Here is a 23606-nt window from a genome sequence, read left to right as displayed (position 1 = left end):
TATGTGCTGCGGTGGGAAGGTAAAATGCATTTCTGTGTGCTCTGGCACTCGTCACAGTCCTCTGTGCGCCAGTAGAAGTTTAGTCATGCTGGCCACATGACCCAGAAAACTGTCTGTGGACAAACGCCGGCTCCCTCGGCCTGAAAGCGAGACGAGCGCTGCAACCCCATAGTCGCCTTTGACTGGAATTAACCGTCCAGGGGTCCTTTACCTTTTACCTTAGTTAAACTATGAAAATCACTCTCACAAGAGGTAGTGATAAGCACCAACTGAAATGGCATTGAATTCATGAATGATGAGGCTATTGATATCTACTAGCCATCATAGCTGTGCCACAAGATACCTCCACTTCCTGCTTAATTATAAGCAGCAAGAGTGCTCTTGAATTTGGATGCTGCCTGAGGGCCTCTGTTCTTAATCATCTGGATGCCCACCATGAGAACAGGATGCTGGACTTGATAGGCCTTTGATCTGTTCCAGCCGGGATCTCCTTATGTTCTTATGGGTGATAGCCAACATCCTGCAAGCAGAAGTCCACTTGCTCAATGGGACTTCCTTTTCCTCTCCTGCTTCAGCAGCCCCACACATGCCCTCAGTTCTGCTCCGGATAGTCTCCTCTCTGAAGCCAGTTTGGGACACTCATGGAAGTCCATTATGCTGGCAGGCAGACACAGCTGGGTGCCTTGTTTTAGACCAACTTATGCTGCTGTGAAACCACTAAGTTTCACAGACGTCATGTGTGTGCTGGAAGTTTTTTTGAAACTCAAAAGCTTGGGTAGTTGCACAAGTTGGTTAGGTAAGAGAGATAATTGTGCTCCGTCTCCAGTCTACTACTTGTTCTTTTAAAGCTATCCTTAAGGCTGTCAAGTAAGTAACAATGTTTTACACCCCAATTCTAAACACATTGGCCATAATCCAGAAAGGCCTGACACACCTACTGGAGATTATATACTATTTTTGGTCGCTTTTGATCTCGCACAGTTTTCCTCAACCCAACCTTCTGCTAGGCTGCAAATCATTTTTTTAAAATAGAGAAGAATTTTAAGTACTGTTTCTTTGACTTTTGCTTCCCCTGTGTTGGCATTGAAACGATATACTGACCCCAGTCTTGGTTGTGATCCTTGTGGTAGCAGTCTTGTTCTTTGGGGCATTCTCCTCTCCTGCCCCGCACACCCCCTAAATCTGTTCTGTACAAGATTTAGTTTAATACTGCCCATCTGATTTAATACACAATACCTTTTTGAGTTGGAAGCTGGTGATAGTTAAAGGGGTAAATGGCCTAGCCACCTGCATAGTCCGCAGGGCCAAAATCTGCTTTGGTTTTGAGCAATTTTACAGAAACTCTTGCTTTGTTGGTTTGGTTCCGATAATTTCATGACAAATAAATTTCTCCGAGGAGAAACAAGGGGGTATCGTCTGGATCTAGATCCATGCTGTTCCGATGAACCACCCAGTTGTATCTGCATGTTCCACTTCAAAGCCATAAAATTAAACATCAGAATCTGAAGCTGTGTTGCTTGAAACCCAGAGCTAACTGCACATCTGCACACACACGAAAAGCCAAAACTGCAACCTGGACCCATGTTTCTCATGGCTAGTTAGAAATCGAGCAAAGAGACGGACTACTCTTATTGTTTGCGTATCAAAACTTTCCCCTGAAGGAAAGCAGAAAGTCAAATAAATTCCTTGAGTGAAGGTGGTTTAAGAAAGTGCAATTCAAGCATAATTCTGGTACCATTCAGCTGCAGACTCTAGTGGAATGGAAGTTTCTTGTTTTTTACACGATATAGTTCCATGTGTGGCTCGGAGCTGTGTGTGAATGATTCTGCCATAGACTCTGCACCACAATTTAGCATCTTCAAGCAGTTGCTGGAATCCCAGGATCATGGCTAATTTCAGGGTTTTGTTTTTACACAAATCACCAGTGTAGCGGACATGATCTGAACTGGGAGCCAAGTATTTGAGGTAGTTGGGCTTTAACCCCTATTCTCCACTATGGTCCGAATTCAGATTGGGAACCCTGTGCCTGCTATTTGCATTGGATAAAACCCACCCCATTCACGGCTTTGTATAGTAGGTAATGTGACTTCAGGTTATTTTGCGCAAAATAAACTGAAGTTTGGATTCAGTTTACAAGCTGAGCGACAATCCTTGTGACACCTAGAGGCTGGGGCTTTGTAGTGGAACCTACCCCCCCCCCCAAGTCACAGCAGGGATTACCAGAGGAAAAGTGGCAGAATCTGAATTCATACTTTAAAAGCTAAACAACTGACCTTTTCTTTTCTTTTCTTTTTGCAAAGTTGTATATTAGTTGGAAGCAGGGCTTTTTTCAGCCGGAACTTACTGGAATTCTGTTCCGGCACCTCTCAGGTGTGCACTATTTCCATTCTAAGAACACAAGGTGAGTTCATGGCGAATTCCAGCATCTCTTCTTCTAGAAAATTCGGTGTTGTTGTTGTTAACAATATTATTGCTATTATTAACAACAACAAGAACAACAACAACAATTTTATTATTTGTACTCTGCCCATCTGACAGGGTTACCCCCAGTCACTCTAGGGGGCTTCCAACAAAATATAAAAACACAGTAAGACACACATTAAAAACTTCCCTATACAGATGTCTTCTAAAAGCCATGCCGTTGTTTATCTCCTTGACATCTGATGGGAAGGCGTTCCACAGGGCAAGGTCTTTCCTCCAAGCATATGAAGGCAGCATATGTGGGTCTCCCCTCCTCACATTTTATCCTCACACCAACCCTGTGAGGGAGTTGAGACTGAGGCCCAGGTCACCCTGTAAGTTTCATGGCTGAATGAGGATTTGAACCTGGGTCTCTTCGTCCTAGTCCAACACTTTCCCTCCACCCTCCAATATCATTCTGACTCTTTGCTAAAATATTTCGAGTCCTCCCTTGCTTTTGAAAAATGATTTTGGTATAATTTTTCTGAAACAATACCCACAATCTGTGATGACCCTTCTTTGTAACTTCTTCCATTCATGATTCAGTACTTCCTAAGGAAATCCAAGCAGATGAGTTTGTCTTCACTGCACATTCATCAGTAGGTTATGGGTTAAATAGATTCATAATGTTTGTTTGAGAGAAACATCTGCCTCATTATCAGTGCAAAATACTATGTTTGCTATAGAACACCAGCCTAGTGTTAGGGTATACTTATAAAATGTTAACCACAGTCTTGTGGTGTTAAACCAACTTTTAATATACTATTTAAGCAACACCTTTTGAGCCTAGAGACAAATTCTATTTTTATTTTGAAGTATGTTCCAATGCAAAGGTGCATAAATATAACGAACTCATTAATGCATGAACTGCCACACAGGTAAAGTTATAAATGAGTTATACTCTAAAGGCAAAAACACACCCTTTCTTGTTTTTAAACTAAGCTTCTTGTGGCATATAAATAGCTCTTTTTAAACCACACAAGACTACTTAATTGTAAAAATGAGAACAAATAGCACGATGCAATTGGAGTAGGGGCCAATATATCTTCCTTTGGCAGCTAGACTAATTCACAGAGGATAAGACTATAAATGACTACTAGTTGTAATGGCAATAGCATTGTGAAACCATTGCCCTCATATCCTGCAAAAATTGGCACGAATAGAAAACTAAACATTAAGGGCACACTTCTTCAACAAGTCCCCAGTAAACATCAGCAGAGTACAGCATCCCAGCCTATGCAATGTGTGAACGATGCCTTGCTAAAGAATACATAATAAGCTTCAAAAAGAATCCATCCCTACATTAATGGTCACAGTCTGCTGCCACATTTTCCCCAAAGTCTCAGAGATGCGAAAGACAAAAATCAGGGCCCGAGTTCTGAAAGGTGATGCTATACTAAGCTAAACCACATAGCCAGCATAGCGTGACTGGCGTGATAAACTCAAGGTGTAGTGGCCTGCCAGAAACTGCCAAGTCTTCTGAATAGGCTTTTGTTATCTCTTAGGCTGTAAGCTGCCAACATATGTGGTTTGGCAGACTGGAAGCGGGTTTCTTGTTTTGTTTTGTTTTTGTTCCCCTGTGTCAACACATTGGACTCGTAGAGCAGAAATGCATTCTTATTAAGTTCTTGCACGCATGAGTTGTTGGCAAATAAAGTGGCTTCCTTATCATTTCAGCAACTGAAAGCCACAGGATATGGCCATGTGATAACTGTTTGCGCTGAGCATGCTGTGGGTTTTCAGACGGACTGAAGTGATTTGCTGATTATAGCCCAAATGAAGAGTACCAAAGTCCGAAAGAGAGGAAAGTGTTTCTCCTTTCCAGCATTTGCCCTTGAGAGAAGTTAAGGATGCCAATCTCACTTCTCAGAGAGACAGGTCATAAATAAAAAAGAAGTGTGCATGCACACGAAAGCTCTTACCAATGACAAACTTAGTTGGTCTCTAAGGTGCTACTGGAAGGAATTTTTTTATCATAAATAAACCTACACTTCTTGTTGCATTTTGCGGGGTGAGATTGTACCAGCAAGGCTGTGTTTGTATCACATCCTTCCAAGTTATTAATCCATTATGGAGTGAATCCTTCCAAGTTATTTGTCCATTGTAGAAGGGCGAATTTTGAAGGATTTTTGTTCTTCACTTCATATATTTGTTTCAGAAAGTGCAAATTAAGTATATTCGCCTTTAATTGTTAATTTAATCAAATTTCTCCCCCATCCCTACTTACAGGGAAGTGGATATGGGATTACACATTGCCTTAGGCTGTAATCCTAGACATATTCTGAGGTTACAAATTACAAACAAACACATATTATACTTACAAACATAAATTATACATTCCAATAACAAATAATACACAACAAACAATGAACATAAAACCAATTATTCTGTTACTTTCAAATTTATATTCTATTATCTAAATTTTAAAATGACTTCCAATTAAACTTGCTGTATTTTGTCTATTATTTAGATGTTTTTGCACAGTTAATATACATATTACTTTTTTCTCACTTATTCATATATTTAAACATTTCTAATATAAATTTGTAATATACAAGGTTCAATCTAGCTCTGCCAAAGGGGTTTATTTTATGTTATTGTTTCTCAAATATTCCTTAAATGCTCCCCATTCCTTGTTGACTTCTTGTTTCATTTGACCTCTCATTCTACCTGTTGTTTTTGCCAGTGAGGTTAGTAAATCCCATTGAATTCAATAGGACTTACTTCTATGTAGAGATGGTTAGGCTTGCACTGTTAGTTATGCAAACTTTCTTCCACATCCTTAAAAATGAAGAAGAATGCAGTAACAACACAGCCCTAAGTTAAGACAGCCTGACAGCTACTTGCATGAGGCAAATAAGCCATTTATTTTGGGCAGGTGGATTTCCAGATTTGCTACTCCAGCTATTCTGAGCAGGCAGACTCTAAAAGTCATTTGGGATCTTTTGGTTGATGTTTTGCAATTATTTGCAAAGCCAGATTGTTTCAGAGTCAGGGTGGAATGTGGGTATTTTAATATTGAACATGCAGAATGAAGCGCTTTCCCCCATCTAGATCTACTATAAAGAACCTACTTTAAAGTCCCACTGATACTTGGCTCTTAATATATCCCTTGAAGGATTAAAAAGTATGTCAAATACATCATTTACTTCATATGCCGGAAATAACATCTCAGAAAAGATAGCTTAATTTTGGTTTTCCCTTTTGTTAAGGGAACACATTATTTAGGTCTGTCAAGATGGGTGTGGTTGGCTGTTCTTCAAACTAAAATGTGCTCAGAAAGATTAAAGCAGAGCTTGGCACGGTTTCAGACAAAAAAAATTCTAGCTGTGTACAAAATGCCACCAAATGGCATGTAGAACAGCCTTCTCCCTTGCAATTACATAAGGTCTTTACACCACATACAAAGAAATGAATTAATTGACTGGGGTTCTTCATACCCTAATGAAACACAGTATGTGAGAAAAACACTGTATATCTCATTGTTTATATGAGGTTTTGGTGCCTATATAGTGAGACCGTGAGAGAAGCTGAATGAGTACATGGGCTACAATGCATCAATCTGATTACGTTGTAAAACTATTTGAATGAAAGCGTAGGCGGAGTAAGCATTGCAAACAATGGTTCGTCTCACAGTTGTGACTGCATCGCAAGCTGAGGTCTCTAGTCAGGATACGAATTCTGTCCTTTCTCTCTCGTTTAATTTCCATCAGAACTGGTACTGATTCAGATTCTCCACCACCTTACTGGGGGAAAGGGGGGCACAGGCGCCTTCAGCGATGGCACGGAACTTACACAACCTGCATGGAATGAGCATAGGGACAAGATGGTACCTCACAGCACCTGAAAAGACAGTTCTTGTGGAATGTAACCATCTTCTGAAAACAGCTTGGATCAGAACCACTACATTCCTATCCTGTTGGAAGTGAAACAGCAGAGATCATTGCATGTGCAACTTAATTCTGTTTGTGTGTATAAGTCAACTAGCCAAAAGGGGGATGAGTGGAGGTGTTCTTAGCAAACAGGCAGAGTGGCATGATCTTTGCTGAGGTAGCACATGCCCTGACTGGTTTTAAAGGAGTTTTCCTCTGCATGTTTGGTTGAATGTCTCCCTGCTATGTATGAGACCTGAAGTAAGAAAGACAAAATTACTCTGTTTGTTTCTGTTCAGTTTTCCTCAGTAAAGTGTTATCAGGACGTTTCTCTCTTGACTCCATACGCATTATTTTTGTGACTTTGCTAACATTTCTAGCTTAGCCAAAAGGATTAATAGTACAGTATTAAAAATTGCTGAGAAGCCTGAAGAAATCGACACTATCTGCCTCCTGACTAAAGTTTTTCAGCCAGCAGAACCAATATGGTTGGTCCCAAATCTAGCCAAAGTTAGTGTCCAGTTTATCAGTTCCCTTCAAGACAACCCGGACCTGACCCGTTACAACCCACCCTACCATATTGCATGTGAAGAGAATATTTGAACTTAGCTTGGCTAAATAAATCTAGTTACAACTTCTTCACTGAAGGTCTTATAGTGGTCTTTTTCAAGGGCCTTGGTGGAATCATCTTTTCTTTCAGACATACATTAACCCAGAAAACAAAACAACATTCTAGAGCTTGTTGCAAAAACTTTATCCACATCTTCGGGCCACAAAAACAAATTCAGCCAAGCAACTGTGGTAGCATGAGGTTCCCATGGGACAATTCTGCGACGACTGTGAACCCCAGGATAGAAGGGATGCAAATGGTTTAATAATAATAATAATAATAATAATAATAATAATAATAATAATAATATTTATACCCCGCCCTTCCCAGTCAAGACCGGGCTCAGGGCGGCTAACAACAAAAATATCAACACAAGTATAGAAAAAAACAATTCAGTTAAAATGCAGATTAATACAATGTTAAAATTCAATTTTAAAATTAAAAATCTACAAATAAGATAAAACCATTATGAGATAAAACCTTGGGAGAGGGTAATCCCGGGGTCAGACTGCGTCAGTCCAAAGGCCAAACAGAACAGCTCTGTCTTGCAGGCCCTACGAAAAGATGACAAATCCCGCAGGGCCCTAGCCTCCTGAGACAGAGTGTTCCACCAGGTCGGGCCAGTACTGAGAAGGCCCTGGTCCTGGTCGAGGCCAGCCTAACCACCTTGTGACTCGGGATCTCCAGTATGTTATTATTTGTGGACCTTAATGGCCTCTGCGGGTCATACCGGGAGAGGCGGTCCCGTAGGTTATCTGCCATGTGTTTTGCAAATAGGTCCCACAGTGACCAACTAATCACACGTTTCTGGAAATTCATAAGCAGAACATGACGATGGTGGACAATCTCTACTGTTTGGCACTTGCATTGGATCCCCAGAAGTATATCTGAATGTAGAATATTCCTCTTCTCTCTTCTTGCCTTCAGTCCTAACTCCGTTTGGCTGCTTTAGATATGGGCCTGATAAATCCCACAAAAGAGAAAGGCTGGTCACGAGAAGCATGCAGAAGTCTGCATACGCCACCTGCTGTATATTATATCCATTGCAATAAAAATCATGATTAATGAAGGTCTGCATCCAAAATCTGCATGCATCCACCTCAGATGAAAAATTAAGTTATCTAAACATTTCTGAAGCATGTTACAGTAGCGGGTATGCTGAATCCCAAAAGGATATTTTATCCTTTTGAATATTTTATAGTTTATATATCCCAGAGCATAAAAAATGATAAAAGACAGTCTTCCAATTAACTGTGAAGGTTGCATCCTCATACACTCTTTTCCTGGAACAAGTCCCATTGAGCACAGTGAGCAAGTTTACAGATGACACCAAATTGGGAGGGGTGGCTAATACCCCAGAGGACAGGATCACACTTCAAAATGACCTTAACAGATTAGACAACTGGGCCAAAGCAAACAAGATGAATTTTAACAGGGAGAAATGTAAAGTACTACACTTGGGCAAAAAAATAAAAGGCACAAATACAGGATGGGTGGCACCTGGCTTGAGAGTAGTACATGTGAAAAGGATCTAGGAGTCTTAAAGGTAAAGGTAAAGGGACCCCTGACCATTAGGTCCAGTCGTGACTGACTCTGGGGTTGCGCGCTCATCTCGCATTATTGGCCGAGGGAGCCGGCGTACAGCTTCCAGGTCATATGGCCAGCATGACTAAGCCACTTCTGGCAAACCAGAGCAGCACATGGAAACGCCATTTACCTTCCCGCTGTAGCGGTTCCTATTTATCTACTTGCATTTTGATGTGCTTTCGAACTGCTAGGTTGGCAGGAGCTGGGACCAAGCAACGGGAGCTCACCCCGTCACAGGGATTTGAACCGCCGACCTTCTGATCAGCAAGCCCTAGGCTCAGTGGTTTAACCACAGCGCCACCTGGGTCCAGCTAGGAGTCTTGGTAGACCACAAACTTGACATGAGTCAACAGTGTGATGCAGCAGCTAAAAAAGCCAATGCAATTCTGGGCTGCATCAATAGGAGTATAGCATCTAGATCAAGGGAAGTAAGAGTACCACTGTATTCTGCTCTGGTCAGACCTCACCTGGAGTACTGTGTCCAGTTCTGGGCACCACAGTTCAAGAAGGATACTGACAAGCTGGAACGTGTCCAGAGGAGGGCAACCAAAATGGTCAAAGGCCTGGAAACAATGCCTTATGAGGAACGGCTTAGTGAGTTGGTTATGTTTAGCCTGGAGAAGAGAAGGTTAAGGGGTGATATGATAGGCATGTTCAAATATATAAAAGGATATCTGTGAGGGACGAGGGATACAGGGAAGTCCCTCCCATCTTAAGTTCCAGCCCATCCCCAAGCGGGGGAGAGAGTAAGGAGAGCTCTGCCTCCAGCGGAGAGTCAGGAAGTGGTGTCCGAGGCTCAGGCAAGGTTGTGGAGCCCAGGCCGCAGGTGGGACAGGAAGTTGGACGCACAGGGGGGAGGCCAATTCCCCCAACTCCCGAATTGAGACGCAAACGTAGGGGGAAGAGGTTGGGTCTGCCAAAGCTGTGGTGCTGGAAGAAAACGCGCCAATCGCCATTCGGGAGTTCAGACACCTCACCTTAAGGATGCATTTTTACTGCTCTGAACACTGTAAATAATCAGCACTTAATAAAAACCTTAAAAGACTATGCTGGAGTCGTTACTCTAGAGTAGCCATACCAGGCCCTCTGACAGCAACTCCCGAATCTTTTTTTTGGCTACTTTGGAGTGCAGCGATGAGCGCTCAAGAGGCTGAGCATTGGAGGCTGGAGGCCGAAGCAGCGAAGCAGGAGCTGCAGAACCTCACAGCGCACGCACAGCAGCAATTGCATGCCGCTCAGGAGGAAGCGCGAGGGGCGCAGGAGGAGCTGAACAAGCTGGTGGACCAGGTGAGGACAAAAGAGGAGACTGAGAAACAGCTAAGGGTGATGGTTTTGGACCTACAGAAAAAGTTGGAAGAGGAGAAAGCCGCTAGAGGTGGGGGGGTGCCCCAGCCGCAGCTAGTCCAAGTGAGAAGGGGACAGAGCCTAGTCACCAAGTTTAGCGGCGACCCTAGGGAGTACCTAGGATTCGAGACAGAAATAAATTATGCGCTGGAATTGCATGCAGCAGAATTCCCAGATGACGCGCACAGAGTCTCCTTTATCATAGAGCATTTGACGGGGGCCGCCCGAGAATGGGTAAGACCGCTCATCGCGCAAAAAAATCCTTGCATGAAGAACGCAAAATTATTTCTAGAAGCTTTAAAAATAATGTACGCTAGTGACAGTGAAATGGAGGCCACTAAAGAGGAGCTTCATAACTTAACACAAGGAAAATCGACAGTTAGGGACTACTGGGCGAGATTCACCATGCTGGTGCACAAACTGGGGTGGGATCTGCAAAGTGAGCCAGTGAAATCAGCGTTCTACATGGGTTTGCACGCAGACGTTAAGGATGAGCTGGCAAGAGGTCCCAAACCGCGAACTATGGATGAGTTAAGCAAAGCGGCGCTAGCGGTGGGGGTGAGACAGGAATCCAGATGGAATGACAAACAAGCGACGCGCGCAGCAAAACCTTGGTTCCCACGCTCCCAGGACAGACCACATCACCAAACCCCACCCCAGGGCCCGCCCCCACACCCGCCCAGGCCAAGCCCAGAGCCGGAACCGATGGAGATCGGAGGAGCGCGCGCGCGGGCTTTTCAAACCCCGGCGGCGCCAAGACGCAAGGAGGGAAGAGGCGGGAATTGCTTTCTCTGCAACTCCCCCCGGCATCGCGTCAGAGACTGCCCTCATCGCAGAGAGTGGCAAGGAAAGGCGGGAACGGTTGTACCTTCCCCAGCTGACGCAGCACCACAGCAGGGAAACGAGACAGCCTGGCTGCAGGAGACAAGGGGGAGCGGCCAGGCACAGTCAGCAGACAACAGCCCCCGCCCGCCCACCCGCACAGAGAGGAGCACAGCCAGCCCACCCCTCCCAGAGCAGGAGTGGTTCTAGAAGTCACGCTCACGCTCCCAAATGGCTATCCCCTGACAGTCCTTGCCTTAATTGACAGTGGTGCCTCAGCCAACTTCTTCTCGAGAAACTGCGGAAGAGCACCAGATCCAACTTCTGCAGCTGGATTTTCCCCTGCACGTGGCCACCATTGACGGCAGAGAGCTGCTGGGAGGGGCCATCACGCATCAACCCCCCCCCCCATGAGAATGACGGTGGGAAGGCACTCAGAGACACTGGCATTCAACGTCACCACCATCTCCGACCCCCCCATCGTCTTGGGCATGAGCTGGCTGACGCGCCACGACCCCTCCATAAGTTGGCACCAGAGATGCATCACTTTTGGATCGGACTTTTGTCTGGAACATTGCATGCAGCACCAACCAGGGGAGGGGCCTCCGATAGCCACGGTGGCCACCATGCACGTCAAGGGGGGTGAGGCAATACCCAAGCCGTACTGGGACCTGCAGGAGGTCTTCAGCGAAGCAGAGTCCGACCACCTACCCCCACACAGGCCTTTTGACTGCCAGATCAACCTGGTGCCAGGGGCAACTATACCCCCAGCCAAGCTGTACGCCATGTCAGATCAGGAACTGGAGGATCTGCGCGCTTTCATCGACAAGAACCTCAAGCGGGGGTTCATCAGAGAAAGTAAGGCAGCAGGGGGCAGCCCGGTCTTCTGGGTGGACAAGAAAGACACGCAACAGCGCCGTCTTGTGGTGGATTTTAGACGGCTGAATTCGGTGACAGAGCCAGTGGCTTTCCCCATGCCCAGAGTGGATGATCTCCTGACAGCGGCACGCAGGGGCAAGATCTTCACCAAGCTCGACCTAAGAGGGGCGTACAACTTGATCAGGATCCGGGAGGGTGATGAATGGAAAACCACGATGTTCACGCCTCTGGGCTCTTTTGAATATCTGGTGATGCCCTTCGGGTTGCAAGCATGCTTCCAGGCCTTCATGCACCACGTCCTGGGGTCCCTCCTCTTCAAGAACTGCTTGGTCTTTCTGGATGACATCCTTATCTACTCCAATGACCCAGTGCAGCATGTGAAGGATGTCAGGGAGGTGTTGCAGCGCCTGAAGGACAACCACCTGTATGTGAAGCTGGAGAAGTGCAAGTTTCACACCAAAGAAGTGGACTTCCTGGGCTACAAGCTGTCAGACAAGGGGCTGGCGATGGACAAGGACAAGGTGCAGGCCATCCTGGACTGGCACAGCCCCAGGACGCGCAAAGATGCCCAACGCCTACTAGGCTTCGCGAACTTCTACAGGAAGTTCATCAAGAACTTCTCTCGCGTCACGGCTCCTATCACCGACTGCCTGAGAGGCAAGCAGAAGTTCCGGTGGACACCAGAGGCGCAAGCAGCGTTCGAAAGCCTCAAGAGGGTATTCGCTTCAGACCAGCACCTGTTCCACGTGGTGCAGGATGCGCCCCTACGCCTGGAGACAGATGCTTCGGACAAGGCTCTGGGAGCGATTCTGTTGCAACTGGACGCCAACAGAGAGTGGAGACCCTGTGCCTTCTTCTCCAGGAAGCTGACCCAGCCGGAACGCAACTACACAGTGTTTGACAGGGAACTTCTCGCGATCCACGCTGCGTTCCAGCACTGGCGACACTTCCTGGTGGGCGCCAAGCACCCCATCCAGGTGTGCACAGACCACAAGAACCTGGAGTTCTGGAGAACTGCCAGGGTGCTCAACCAGCGGCAGATACGGTGGGCAGAGTTCTTCTCGAACTTCAACTTCTCCATCCACTACATCCCGGGAGAGCAGAATGTCAGGGCGGATGCCCTCTCCCGCAAGCCAGAGTACATGGAGGAGGAGTTGCCACCGGCACCCAGGCATATTTTCCCCCCATCAGCATGGTCCTGCGGAGCAGCAGTGGTGAGCGAGGCAGAACTCACAGCACTGACAGCAGCTGATGAATTTGCCACCCGCATCTTCAGAGAACTGAGAGGGGGGGGGAGCAGGCCAAAGACTTTGAGGAAAGGAGGGGTTTGCTTTTTTACAAGGGAGCCCTGTACCTGCCAACCAAACAGCTGAGAGGTAAGGCCCTCAAGCAGATGCACGACAACCCAACGGCGGGTCATTTTGGAAGGGACAAAACCACTCACCTAGTCATGAGACACTTCTGGTGGCCAGGGGTGCGGGAGGATGTTCGGGATTATGTAAGGGGATGTGACACCTGCCAGCGAGCAAAGGTGGTCAGAGCGCCACCAGCAGGTTTGCTGGAGCCCTTAGCCACACCGCACAGGCCGTGGGAAGTAGTGTCCATGGACTTCATCACAGACCTGCCGTCGTCCAGGGGCAAGACCGCAGTGTTGGTGGTGGTGGACCTCATGTCCAAAATGTGCCATTTTATACCGTGTGCCAGGGCGGTCTCGGCAGAAGAGACGGCCAAACTGTTTGTTGACCACGTATTCAGACTGCATGGATTGCCTTTAAGGGTTATTTCGGATCGTGGCCGCCAATTTGTTTCCAGGTTCTGGCGGCGGCTCATGAACCTCCTGCAGGTGGAGGTCAGCTTGTCGACGGCTAGGCACCCGCAAACCAATGGACAGGCGGAGCGGGTCAACGCCATTCTGCAGCAGTACCTGAGATGTTACGTCAGCCAGAGGCAAACGGACTGGGTGGATCGCCGGCCACTGGCAGAATTTGCCTACAACAATGCGGTGCACGTCTCCACAGGGGTGTCGCCCTTTAAGGCCAACTACGGGCGCGACCTCAGATCTTTCCCGGAGAGGGAGGGGGAGGAGGAGGAAGAGGGCCCACAGGCAGAGGATTGGGCAGAGGACCTGGAGACGGTGCACCAGCAGCTCAGAGAACACTTGGAGAGGGCCAAGGAAGCGTACAAGAAGGGGGCAGATCGCCACAGGCGACCGGGAGAGGTCATCAGGGTGGGGGACAAGGTTTGGTTATCCTCGGAAGGTCTTCCCACCAGGGGGCGATGCAAGAAGTTAGCACCCAGGAGGCTGGGCCCCTTCACGGTCACGCAACAGGTCAACCCGGTAGCCTTCAGGCTAGCACTGCCGGAGGACATGAGAGTGCACCCAGTGTTTCATAGATCGCTGCTGTCGCCGTACAGGGAAAGTACCAGGTTCAGGGACAGCGATCAGCCTCCAGAGGGAGGGGGGGAGACGGGAGACGCCCGACAGCTCAATGAGGCAACTGAGATTTTAGACTCAAGGAGAGGGGTGAGAGGACTGGAGTACCTGATAGCATGGGAGGACACTCCGCCGTCCCACAATGAGTGGATACCGGCCACAGAAGTACCGGAGGAATTTTTAGTGGAAGAGTTCCACGCCCTGTTCCCCCACAGGCCCAAGCCCTGGCACATGGAAAGGGAGGGAGAGGGGGAGGGGCAGGAGGAAGGGATAGCAGGCAGCAGCTCTCCATGGAGATGGGAAGCGGAATTTGAGGACACGGAAGAAGAGGTGTGGGTTTCACCGAGGTCAACGACGTCAGAGGCAGGAGAGGACTGGCAGAACATTTTTACTCCCACCAGCTCTGACGCCACTGACTTCTTGGGATTCCCGTCTTCTCAGGGGGAAGGAGAAAGATCGCAGGATTGGGGGGAAATTTTTACACCCACAGGCTCGGATGCCACAGACTTCTTGGGGTTTCACTCGTCCCCAGCAAGCGGAGAGCCACTAGGAAGGGGGGGAGAGGAGCCTGGGAGGGGGATGGATGTGAGGGACGAGGGATACAGGGAAGTCCCTCCCATCTTAAGTTCCAGCCCATCCCCAAGCGGGGGAGAGAGTAAGGAGAGCTCTGCCTCCAGCGGAGAGTCAGGAAGTGGTGTCCGAGGCTCAGGCAAGGTTGTGGAGCCCAGGCCGCAGGTGGGACAGGAAGTTGGACGCACAGGGGGGAGGCCAATTCCCCCAACTCCCGAATTGAGACGCAAACGTAGGGGGAAGAGGTTGGGTCTGCCAAAGCTGTGGTGCTGGAAGAAAACGCGCCAATCGCCATTCGGGAGTTCAGACACCTCACCTTAAGGATGCATTTTTACTGCTCTGAACACTGTAAATAATCAGCACTTAATAAAAACCTTAAAAGACTATGCTGGAGTCGTTACTCTAGAGTAGCCATACCAGGCCCTCTGACAATATCATATAGAAGAGGGTGAAAGGTTGTTTTCTGCTGCTCCAGAGAAGCGGACACGGAGCAATGGATTCAAACTTCAAGAAAGAAGATTCTACCTAAACATTAGGAAGAACTTCCTGACAGTAAGAGCTGTTCGACGGTGGAATTTGCTGCCAAGGAGTGTGGTGGAGTCTCCTTCTTTGGAGATCTTTAAGCGGAGGCTTGGCAGCCATCTGTCAGGAATGCTTTGATGGTGTTTCCTGCTTGGCAGGGGGTTGGACTGGATGGCCCTTGTGGTCTCTTCCAACTCTATGATTCTATGATTCAAACATGCAGTTTGTTTAGTAAATTTCAATACCATTCTTCACCTGAGGATTACACAGCAGATTCTAGATTGCAATGAATCGTGTCCAATAACAATATGCCTTATCACATAGGTCCGGTTTTTGGCCACCCCTACCCCACACCATATCCAATTCTTTCCAACCCTTGGAAAGTCCAAAACAGCCAAAATCAGAAAAAAACACATTTAAAGGGGAAAAGGTTTGAGGCAACACTGAGATGGGGTGGAAATCATAATTAAAATATGTTAAGTAATCCTGAGTATGCATAAGGCTCTTACTTAAGAATACAAATATTTTATGAGATCAGATCAGAATTCTATACAAGGATTCCAGTTAGTTGGTCCACTGGAAATTTACCAGCAGTCCACTAGTTCAAAACATTTGGAGGGAAACATGAAAGAAAGAGTGTTGTTAGTATCAATGGAATGAGAAATATACTTAATAACCTAAGCAAATCTGGAGCCTGCCTATGATATTTTACCGCCTGAGGCAAAAAAACAAAATGTTCTTCCATTTATACAGAAGCCAAATAGACTGGCAGTTCAATCTTACTTCAACACCCACAACAGGAAAGCACCCTTTAATGCACCTGAAGGAAGGATACTAATTTCGGGAGTGCAGATGTGCTACATGGTACACACAACTCTGCCCCTCAATACCTCTCTACCACTCTCTGCTCCCTACCAGCCATATGCCGTGCTAGGTGGCTGCCTCACACTACCTACGGTAATGGCAGGACCTGGTAAGTGTATGCTACATGGAAAGCTGAAATTGATTCACAGCCAAAAGACAATCCGACATGCTGGGGGTTTGGTGATGGCAGAGAATCATTCAGAGAAAGTTTGGTTTGACAGAGAGTGCAGTATTTAATTAAGTTTCACTTGGCGTGGACATGACTAAGTTAGGTCCCTTTATTTCAGTGGGTCTAACTTGAGTAAAACTCGGTTGAATGCCACCCAGATTTTTTTTTAATAGTTCACCCTAATTTTAAATGCAGACATAAATAAAAAAACTGGATACAGAATAGTTTTACTGCTTTATTACAAACAAAAAGATTTCCGCAAGAAATGGTTAATACTACAATACTGAAATAACATTTCACAACAGAATTATTGAAAGGTTTTAAACACTGTACAAATGCATTAGAAAATGCATCTGTGACTCAGATATAGACAAATCAGTTACTTTCAACGTAACAGATTTAAGTTTAGAATAGAAGCAAACAGTGTGGTTGTTTCATCCAGTTGCAGGCAGGAAAGAAGCTAGTCACTTCTGTTGTTGATGCATTTTCATACTGAAAACAAAAAAGAGAATATTCAGGACCCTTCTCAGTAAAATGCCCGCAAAAAGACAGTGGAAAACATCAACAGTTTGGAAAACAAAAGCTTGCAACATGTTTGTGGCAACTGCTCTCATCCCTAACGCTGGCAAGAAAGCCTATATATATAATCATGAAAAAGAAGTCATGTTAGAGCATAAGGGAACAATAATTAAGGTACCATAATATGTAGTTAATTTAGAAAGGATGAAAAGTTAAATACTAGAACTTTGGGGTGGGGGGGGGGAAGACTCCAAATACTTTTTAAAGAGTAATGCTCATGGAAAGTAAAAGTTTAAATAAATAGACAGACAGACACCCTAGTGATGTGTTCTGATGCACATACGGGCAACTTCAAATACTCACAAGTGATTTCATATGCAGAGGGGCATCGGCATCACCCTCGATTGCACCAACTGTTGTCACCTTCTCACCAAGTGTCTTGTAGTCCAGCCCAGCCTTGTGCAGGTCTACAATCTTGTCCCTGGCATCCTTGGACAGCTCTTTGGTCTTGGTCATGGTGGCTACTTTGGAATCTGCTGGATTGATTGCTTCTGTTGACAGGTGTCTTTCGTACAGGCATTGTAACGAGCTGGGATTACCAGGGCCGTCTTAGGCACCTTTGGCGCCCTGGTGCCATGGTGCGACGGATCCCTCCGCCGCCCCCCACCGCCCCATTTTCCAGTGCAACGGGCGGGCGGGCGGGCTCAGTGCACAGCACGGCCGAGGGCACTGCTCTGTGATGGGCGGGCGGGAGCAGCTGCGTGGCGCCCCCCCCCCGGCGGGCCTGCGCCACCCAGCCTGGCCGTAGAGCCGGCACTGGGGATTACAGGTAAAACCTCTCCCTTACAGCAGGTGCTTCTAATCTCAGCTCGTTACATACAGTGAAGATACCAGGTAGCCTGACATCTGGCTGGTTGATAGGGGATCAAATACTCATTATAATGCACATCAATCTCTGACTTTTGTCTTCTGGGCTTCTGGGGGTTTTCCTGTTGTTATTCTGTCTCTCACACAGGGCCGTCTTAAGCATATCTGGCGCCCTGGTGCGAAGATCCCTCTGGGCCCCCCCGCCCCATTTCCGAGCGCGGCTGTCTGGCGGGCGTCGCAGCACGCCCCCCCCCCCGGCGGCCCGGCGCCACCCAGCCTTGCCTTAGAGCTGGCCCTGCTCTCACAGCTACAATAAACCTGCCATTAAAATTATGTACTGGTCATTTCTTCACCAGAGGGCAAACGGGCAAATTTAGCAGGGGATCAAATACCTTTCTCCCCTCACTGTAGCCATGCTGGCCAGGACTGGTGGGAATTGGACTCCAACATCTGAAGGGCCCCACATTCCCCAGTCTCACTTTGCATTATTTTCTGAAGCATGGCATAGTCCCAAAGCAATCATTGCTATAACTCGTATTATAACTAAGCAGAAGTATGTGTAAGTGAAGTAATAATATAATATGTCCTTGTCTTACCCATGCGTCTTAGTACTCCCTTCTTCTGGGGCCACCCTGTGCTTGTTTTAGACTGCAAGCCCCTTGCGGCAGTGAGCTGCCTCACCTACTGGTATGGTTTTTCTAAAGCATCACTTATACATAGAGGGCACACAAAATTGCCATCGTAAGGTGGAATAAGCTGAACTCCAAAGAGCCACACATTTGAGGAAGTTTGAGCAAGCCAAGGAAGGCACGTCCTCTCGGATTATATCACATAGGGATGTCATCTAAAATGCTAGAATTAGTCAATGTTAAATATCTCACAAAAAGCAGATTACTTAATATCTCTGATAAATGGGTCTGCATATATACAAGGGCAGGGACTATTTCACTGACGATGTTGAGACCATTTTATTTGAGAACCATCACTGCAAAACACAGTAAAAATGAATGAGAGAACCCAGAATTACAAGAATATATAAGAGGACAAAGCTGGAGTGTCCAAACAGGGTTTCGAACAATTAGGATTTAATTCCACAATCATAAAATAGATCTTTATACTGCCTTCTACATTTCTGCATGTAACTGAGATGCTTTTCATTCTGTTTGTGCTACATGCAAATACTCCTACTGTAACAATGTAGAAATCAAATGTACATTGAAACCAATTGAAGGTATTTTACTTAGTAACAAGCTGGTTCAAGCTTCATGCATAAAAATGCCCTTTAAAATGAACCCTAGCAGGTTAAAGTCCTAGGTTCATCAGTGGAATTATCGCACACGTTAGAAATACCAGCCAACCGGTTAATTTCTAAGTTAGCATCTCCTTTGTTTAGTAAAAGTCCTGGAAGATCAAGAACAGAAGAAATAATATAGTGAGGGACTGGAGAAGTGTCTTTTGGGGGTGTGACAGTTTTATTTATCCAAACTGTTGCTTTAAAACCTGCATTCAGGCCTCCTTGAATGTCTGTATCTAAAGAGTCACCAACCATCACACAATCCTCAGGCTGAACCCCTAGAAGTTCACAACAGTGACGAAATATAGACGATGCTGGTTTCTCTTCTTTTTGCTCTCCCCCCACAACAATGGCATCAAAGTATGGCTGGCAAGCACAGGCTTCAATCTTTTCTCTTTGTGTCTGAGTGTCTCCATTTGTCAGTAGAAGCAAACGGACATATTTTCTAAGGTTGCTGAGCATCCCCCGTGTCTCTTCTGCCAAGGTCAGATGTTGCAGGCGGGTAGTTTTCCAAAGGAAATAACATTCTGTAGCTAGATTGCGGTTGGCTGTTCCTCCCTTTATTTCTTGTATAGCTTCTTCCCAGTGCTGAATCCTTAAGTCAGTAATACACATCTTAGAAGGATCGTGGCACTCTTTGAGGAGTTTGGCTTGGACTTTATCACAAATCAGGCGAGCTTCTTTTTCATCACAATGATGCTCTGACTGCAAGACATTTATCACCTTTGAAGTGAAAGTTAAAACAGAACAGGATCAGTTTGGTGAAGGTTCTACTGGTTTGCTCTGTACTGGACAACAGCTTATTTCTAAAAGATGTTCCACCGGCATGTGCAACAGCATGGATCCAATAACCTGCCACATTGAATGCAATACATCAAAGACCGCCTCCATAATTACTGACCTGCAATCATCATCTGAGGGCCTTCTTCATGTGTCTCCTCCACGAGGGGTCTGGAGGGTGGTAACATGCAGTGGCTCCCCATTTGTGGAATGAACTCCCTAGGGAGGCTTGCCAGGCACCTTCATTACATATCTTTAGGCGCCAGGCAAAAAACATTCCTCTTCTCACAGGCCTTTGGCTAATTAAACAATCTATGGCTTTTTAAACTTGTGTGTGTGTGTGTGTGTGTGTGTGTGTTTTGTTTGTTATTATGTTGGCCGTTGTTGTGCTTTTATATTGTAAACCACCCTGTGATCTTCAGATGAAGGCCAGTATAGAAATTTAATAGGTAAAGGTAAAAGGGACCCCTGACCATTAGGTCCAGTTGCGGACGACTCTGGGGTTGCAGCTTCATCTCGCTTTATTAGACAAGGGAGTCGGAGTACATGACAAAGCCGCTTCTGGCGATCCAGAGCAGCGCATGGAAACACCATTTACCTTCCCGCTGGAGTGGTACCTATTTATCTACTTGCACTTCGTGCTTTCGAACTGCTAGGTTGGCAGGAGCAGGGACCGAGCAATGGGAGCTCACCCCGTCACGGGGATTTGAACCGCCGCCCTTCTGATCGGCAAACCCACAGCGCCACTCACGTCCCATAGAAATTTAATAGATAATACTAAATAATAATATGACGATGAATGCAGCAATGCCACACAGCCCATATTCACAGACACCATTTTCAAGAGCACAACTCCTATTGTCTTGTCTTTTAGTACTCATTCAGCCATTACTTTTGGATGCTTCATCAATTCCAGGGGTAATCTACAGTGTAACACACATCGAGAAATTCATGTATTTCAGCCGTAACAACTTATAGCTTATTTAGAAATTGCTACAGCCCATACCTACAAGTTCTCAGTTGTCCTCTTATATTGTCCAACCGAGTCAGCAAAGCAGCAAAAACTAAATTAAAGGACCCTGCACCTGCAGTCCTCTAATCCACATCCTGAAACAGCAATGCTGCTATCTATTCTATTCTACATTTACACAAGAGCTCTCCTTTTGTTACAATGTGAGTTAATTTCTGCAAGGTGGGATGTTGGAACACTAGAGCTTTCTCTATGCAAGGACACAAAGCCTTTTAACCACTACCATAATAGAGCCCATGTAAATGACATTAACCCCAGTAAGCATTTTGATTTAGAATGCCCAAATCAAATCATGGCATATTTTGTGAAATACAATTATGCTGCATATCCAAGGAGCGACACTATTTTCAAGTTCTTCATGTGAATTCTAAACTACTCTGTCTCTCACACACTGCATTTTTTTTTTAAAAAAAAGCAAAGCCTTTATCCTACTGTGCATAAAGTACATAAAGTATCAAGGTACATTCTCTTCTTCTGAAAAGAGACCACCAACTGGAGAGTCACCCACCAGTCAGTGTATCCAATATGGATTAAGCTAGACCAGGCATGTCCAACAGGTAGATCACGATCTACTGGTAGATCACTGGATGTCTGTGGTAGATCACTGGATGTCTGTGGTAGATCACTGGTAGATCACCAGCTCCCCCCAAAGAAGCTCACCAACTTTGGCTCCTAAAAAAAAGCACATTATCTTTGCCCTGCACCCCCCAAACAGGGCTTTCCTCCTCCCTAGAAAAGCTCAACAACATTGACCTCAACCCCAAAAAACAGGGCTTTCCTTCCTAAAAAAAAAGCTCTGACCTGATCACTGCCAGTTTTTAACTCTCTTGGGAGTTGGCCACCCCTGATGGTCAGATTCAGTATAAGGTTGCACCCCGCGGGGTATCCCTAAACTTGTCAGCATTCTTCACATGGCCCTCAGACGTGAGCCGTTCAGGTACAAAGATGCCCTAAGAGAGGACATGCAAAATACCCACAGCGCTTCCTCCCCTACAAAGGGCAACAAGGGCCTTTCCTTGAAAATCTTCAAGAAAGAGAAAGTCGTGTCTGGGAGTGAATGCTGGCTGTGTGACATTTCTGCATTCATCATCATCATCGTCACATTATTATTATTCTTTATTATTATCTATTAAATTTCTATACTGCCCTTCATCCAAGGATCACAGGGTGGTTGACAATATAAAAATACAAAAATACGTAACACAGGGCCTCTCCCCCCCCCCCCCGTTTAAAAGGCCATATATATAGTTTAGGTAAAGGTAAATCTTTCGAGAGTGGATTTAAGTCCACTTATAAACGCCATCTCCAACTCCTCAAAAGATTCCATCAACGGTGTCTCCGAAAATTTTTACACATCGCTTGGGAAGACAGGGGTGGAGAGCAGGCACGCAGCCCCCAGTGACGTGGTGCGCGTTCTGGGGGCGGGGCGCACCATGCGCAATGACGTGGTGCACATTTTGGGAGCGGGGTGGGCAGCGGCGATGGCTCCCCTGGGATCGCATTGCTCAGGGCGTCCCACCCCCACTGCCCCTATCTTCCTATGCCCCTGAAGACAGGCGAACTAATATCAGTGTACTGGAAGAAACAAAGATCACCAGTCACAGTGTTGAAGCAATGATTCTTCAACATCAACTTCGTTGGACTGGTCATGTTGCGCGGATGCCTGATGATCATCTTCCAAAGTAACTACTCTATTCCGAACTTAAAAATGGAAAGCGTAATGCTGATGGTCAACAAAAGAGGTTTAAAGACCGTCTCCAGGCAAATCTTTAAAAATGTAGTATAAACACTGACAACTGGGAAACACTAGCCCGCGAGTGCTCCAGTTGGAGAACAGCCTTTACCAAAGGTGTCATTGGGCTTTGAAGAAACTCGATCTCAGGAGGCAAGGGAGAAACGTGCTAAGAGGAAGGCACGCTTGGCAAATCCACACCGTGATCAACTCCCGCCTGGAAACCAATGTCCCCACTGTGGAAGGACGTGTGGATCCAGAATTGGCCTCCACAGTCACTTACGGACCCATTGTTAAAATCGTGTTTATGGAAGACAATATTACTCGGCTACGAGTGATCGCCAAAGAAGAAAAAAGATATATAGTTAACTAAAGCCAATACTGATTCAACACTGGGTCCCCTTAGCACGAGATGTCCGGGAGATGGGAGTCGCAAAGTACTTTACTTCCTTAAAAACCCTAAAATCCACAACAGATTCAGAGCAGGAACTCTCTGGCAATAAGGCTTTATAGCTTATTATACTTGCACTTTCTAGTCGATGTGTTTTTTAACGGAGGAAGACCCGAAGGGAGGAGCTGGGTGCAACCGGTACCTCCTCAATGGCTCTCCTGCCTGCGGCGGCGGTGTCGATCAGCGTGTTGTCCAAGTCAAAGAAAACAGCCTTGACCCCTTGCAGCCCCATAGCAGCAGCAGCAGCAGCAGCCCCACTGGAGTCGCAGCGGGTCTCGCAGGTGGAGGAAATAGCCGCGTCCGCCTCGCCAGCTATGCAAGCTCAGCGGGCCGATTCATTCGCTTGCGTCTCGCGAGAACTGGCAACGCCCGAGAAAAAGCGAGACCGCTCTGAAAGGGATGCGGGACGTGCCCGTCGGGACTTCGGTCGCTGTGGGATTCTCAGATAGACCCAGACGTATGGACTTGTAAGTTTAGAGTAACGCACACAGCCAATTTCCGGGTCCTTCCGGGTTGCGTTTTTGGGAAGTGTTGGCATGGGCTCCGTTTTGAGCTGGAAATGTAAGCCAGCCTCAAGCCCCTTAACGGTGGTCCATCGTAGCCTGACCTCCCCCCCCTCCCCCTGCAATATGGTCAACGGATCACACTGTAAGGTTATTATTTTGTAAGCTTCTCTCAGCTTTCATACAGCACTCCAGGGCGATACAGGGGCCAGAACTGTTGGGACCGGATTTGGACAGGCAGAGGAGACTCAAAAATAAAATAAAAAATACGACAATAATAAAATAAAATAAACTACG

At 46.4% G+C, this 23606-nt stretch overlaps 1 protein-coding gene across 1 annotated transcript; it reads right to left on the bottom strand.

The window, feature by feature from the left end:
- Window positions 1-17783: 17783 nt before the first annotated feature.
- Window positions 17784-23232, bottom strand: NANP (N-acetylneuraminic acid phosphatase). The gene is made up of 2 exons (XM_035108275.2): window positions 22949-23232; window positions 17784-19536 (listed from the first exon to the last, which is right to left on the bottom strand). Exons 1-2 carry the CDS (start codon window positions 23036-23038, stop codon window positions 18814-18816), a joined length of 813 nt encoding a protein of 270 aa, XP_034964166.1. The 5' UTR covers window positions 23039-23232; the 3' UTR covers window positions 17784-18813.
- Window positions 23233-23606: the final 374 nt, after the last annotated feature.

The sequence above is a fragment of the Zootoca vivipara genome, chromosome 3 (assembly GCF_963506605.1).
Source record: "Zootoca vivipara chromosome 3, rZooViv1.1, whole genome shotgun sequence".
Classification (NCBI taxonomy): Eukaryota; Metazoa; Chordata; class Lepidosauria; order Squamata; family Lacertidae; genus Zootoca; species Zootoca vivipara.
This window is presented reverse-complemented; position numbering and strand designations above follow the sequence as displayed.

Bases quoted from the DNA above. Each gene is read 5' to 3' on its own strand.
- NANP (XM_035108275.2), bottom strand. From the start codon at position 23,038: ATGGGGCTGCAAGGGGTCAAGGCTGTTTTCTTTGACTTGGACAACACG. The intron at 19,537-22,948 runs GTACCGGTTGCA...TTCACTTCAAAG, and splicing joins GCAGGAGAGCCATTGAGGAG to GTGATAAATGTCTTGCAGTC.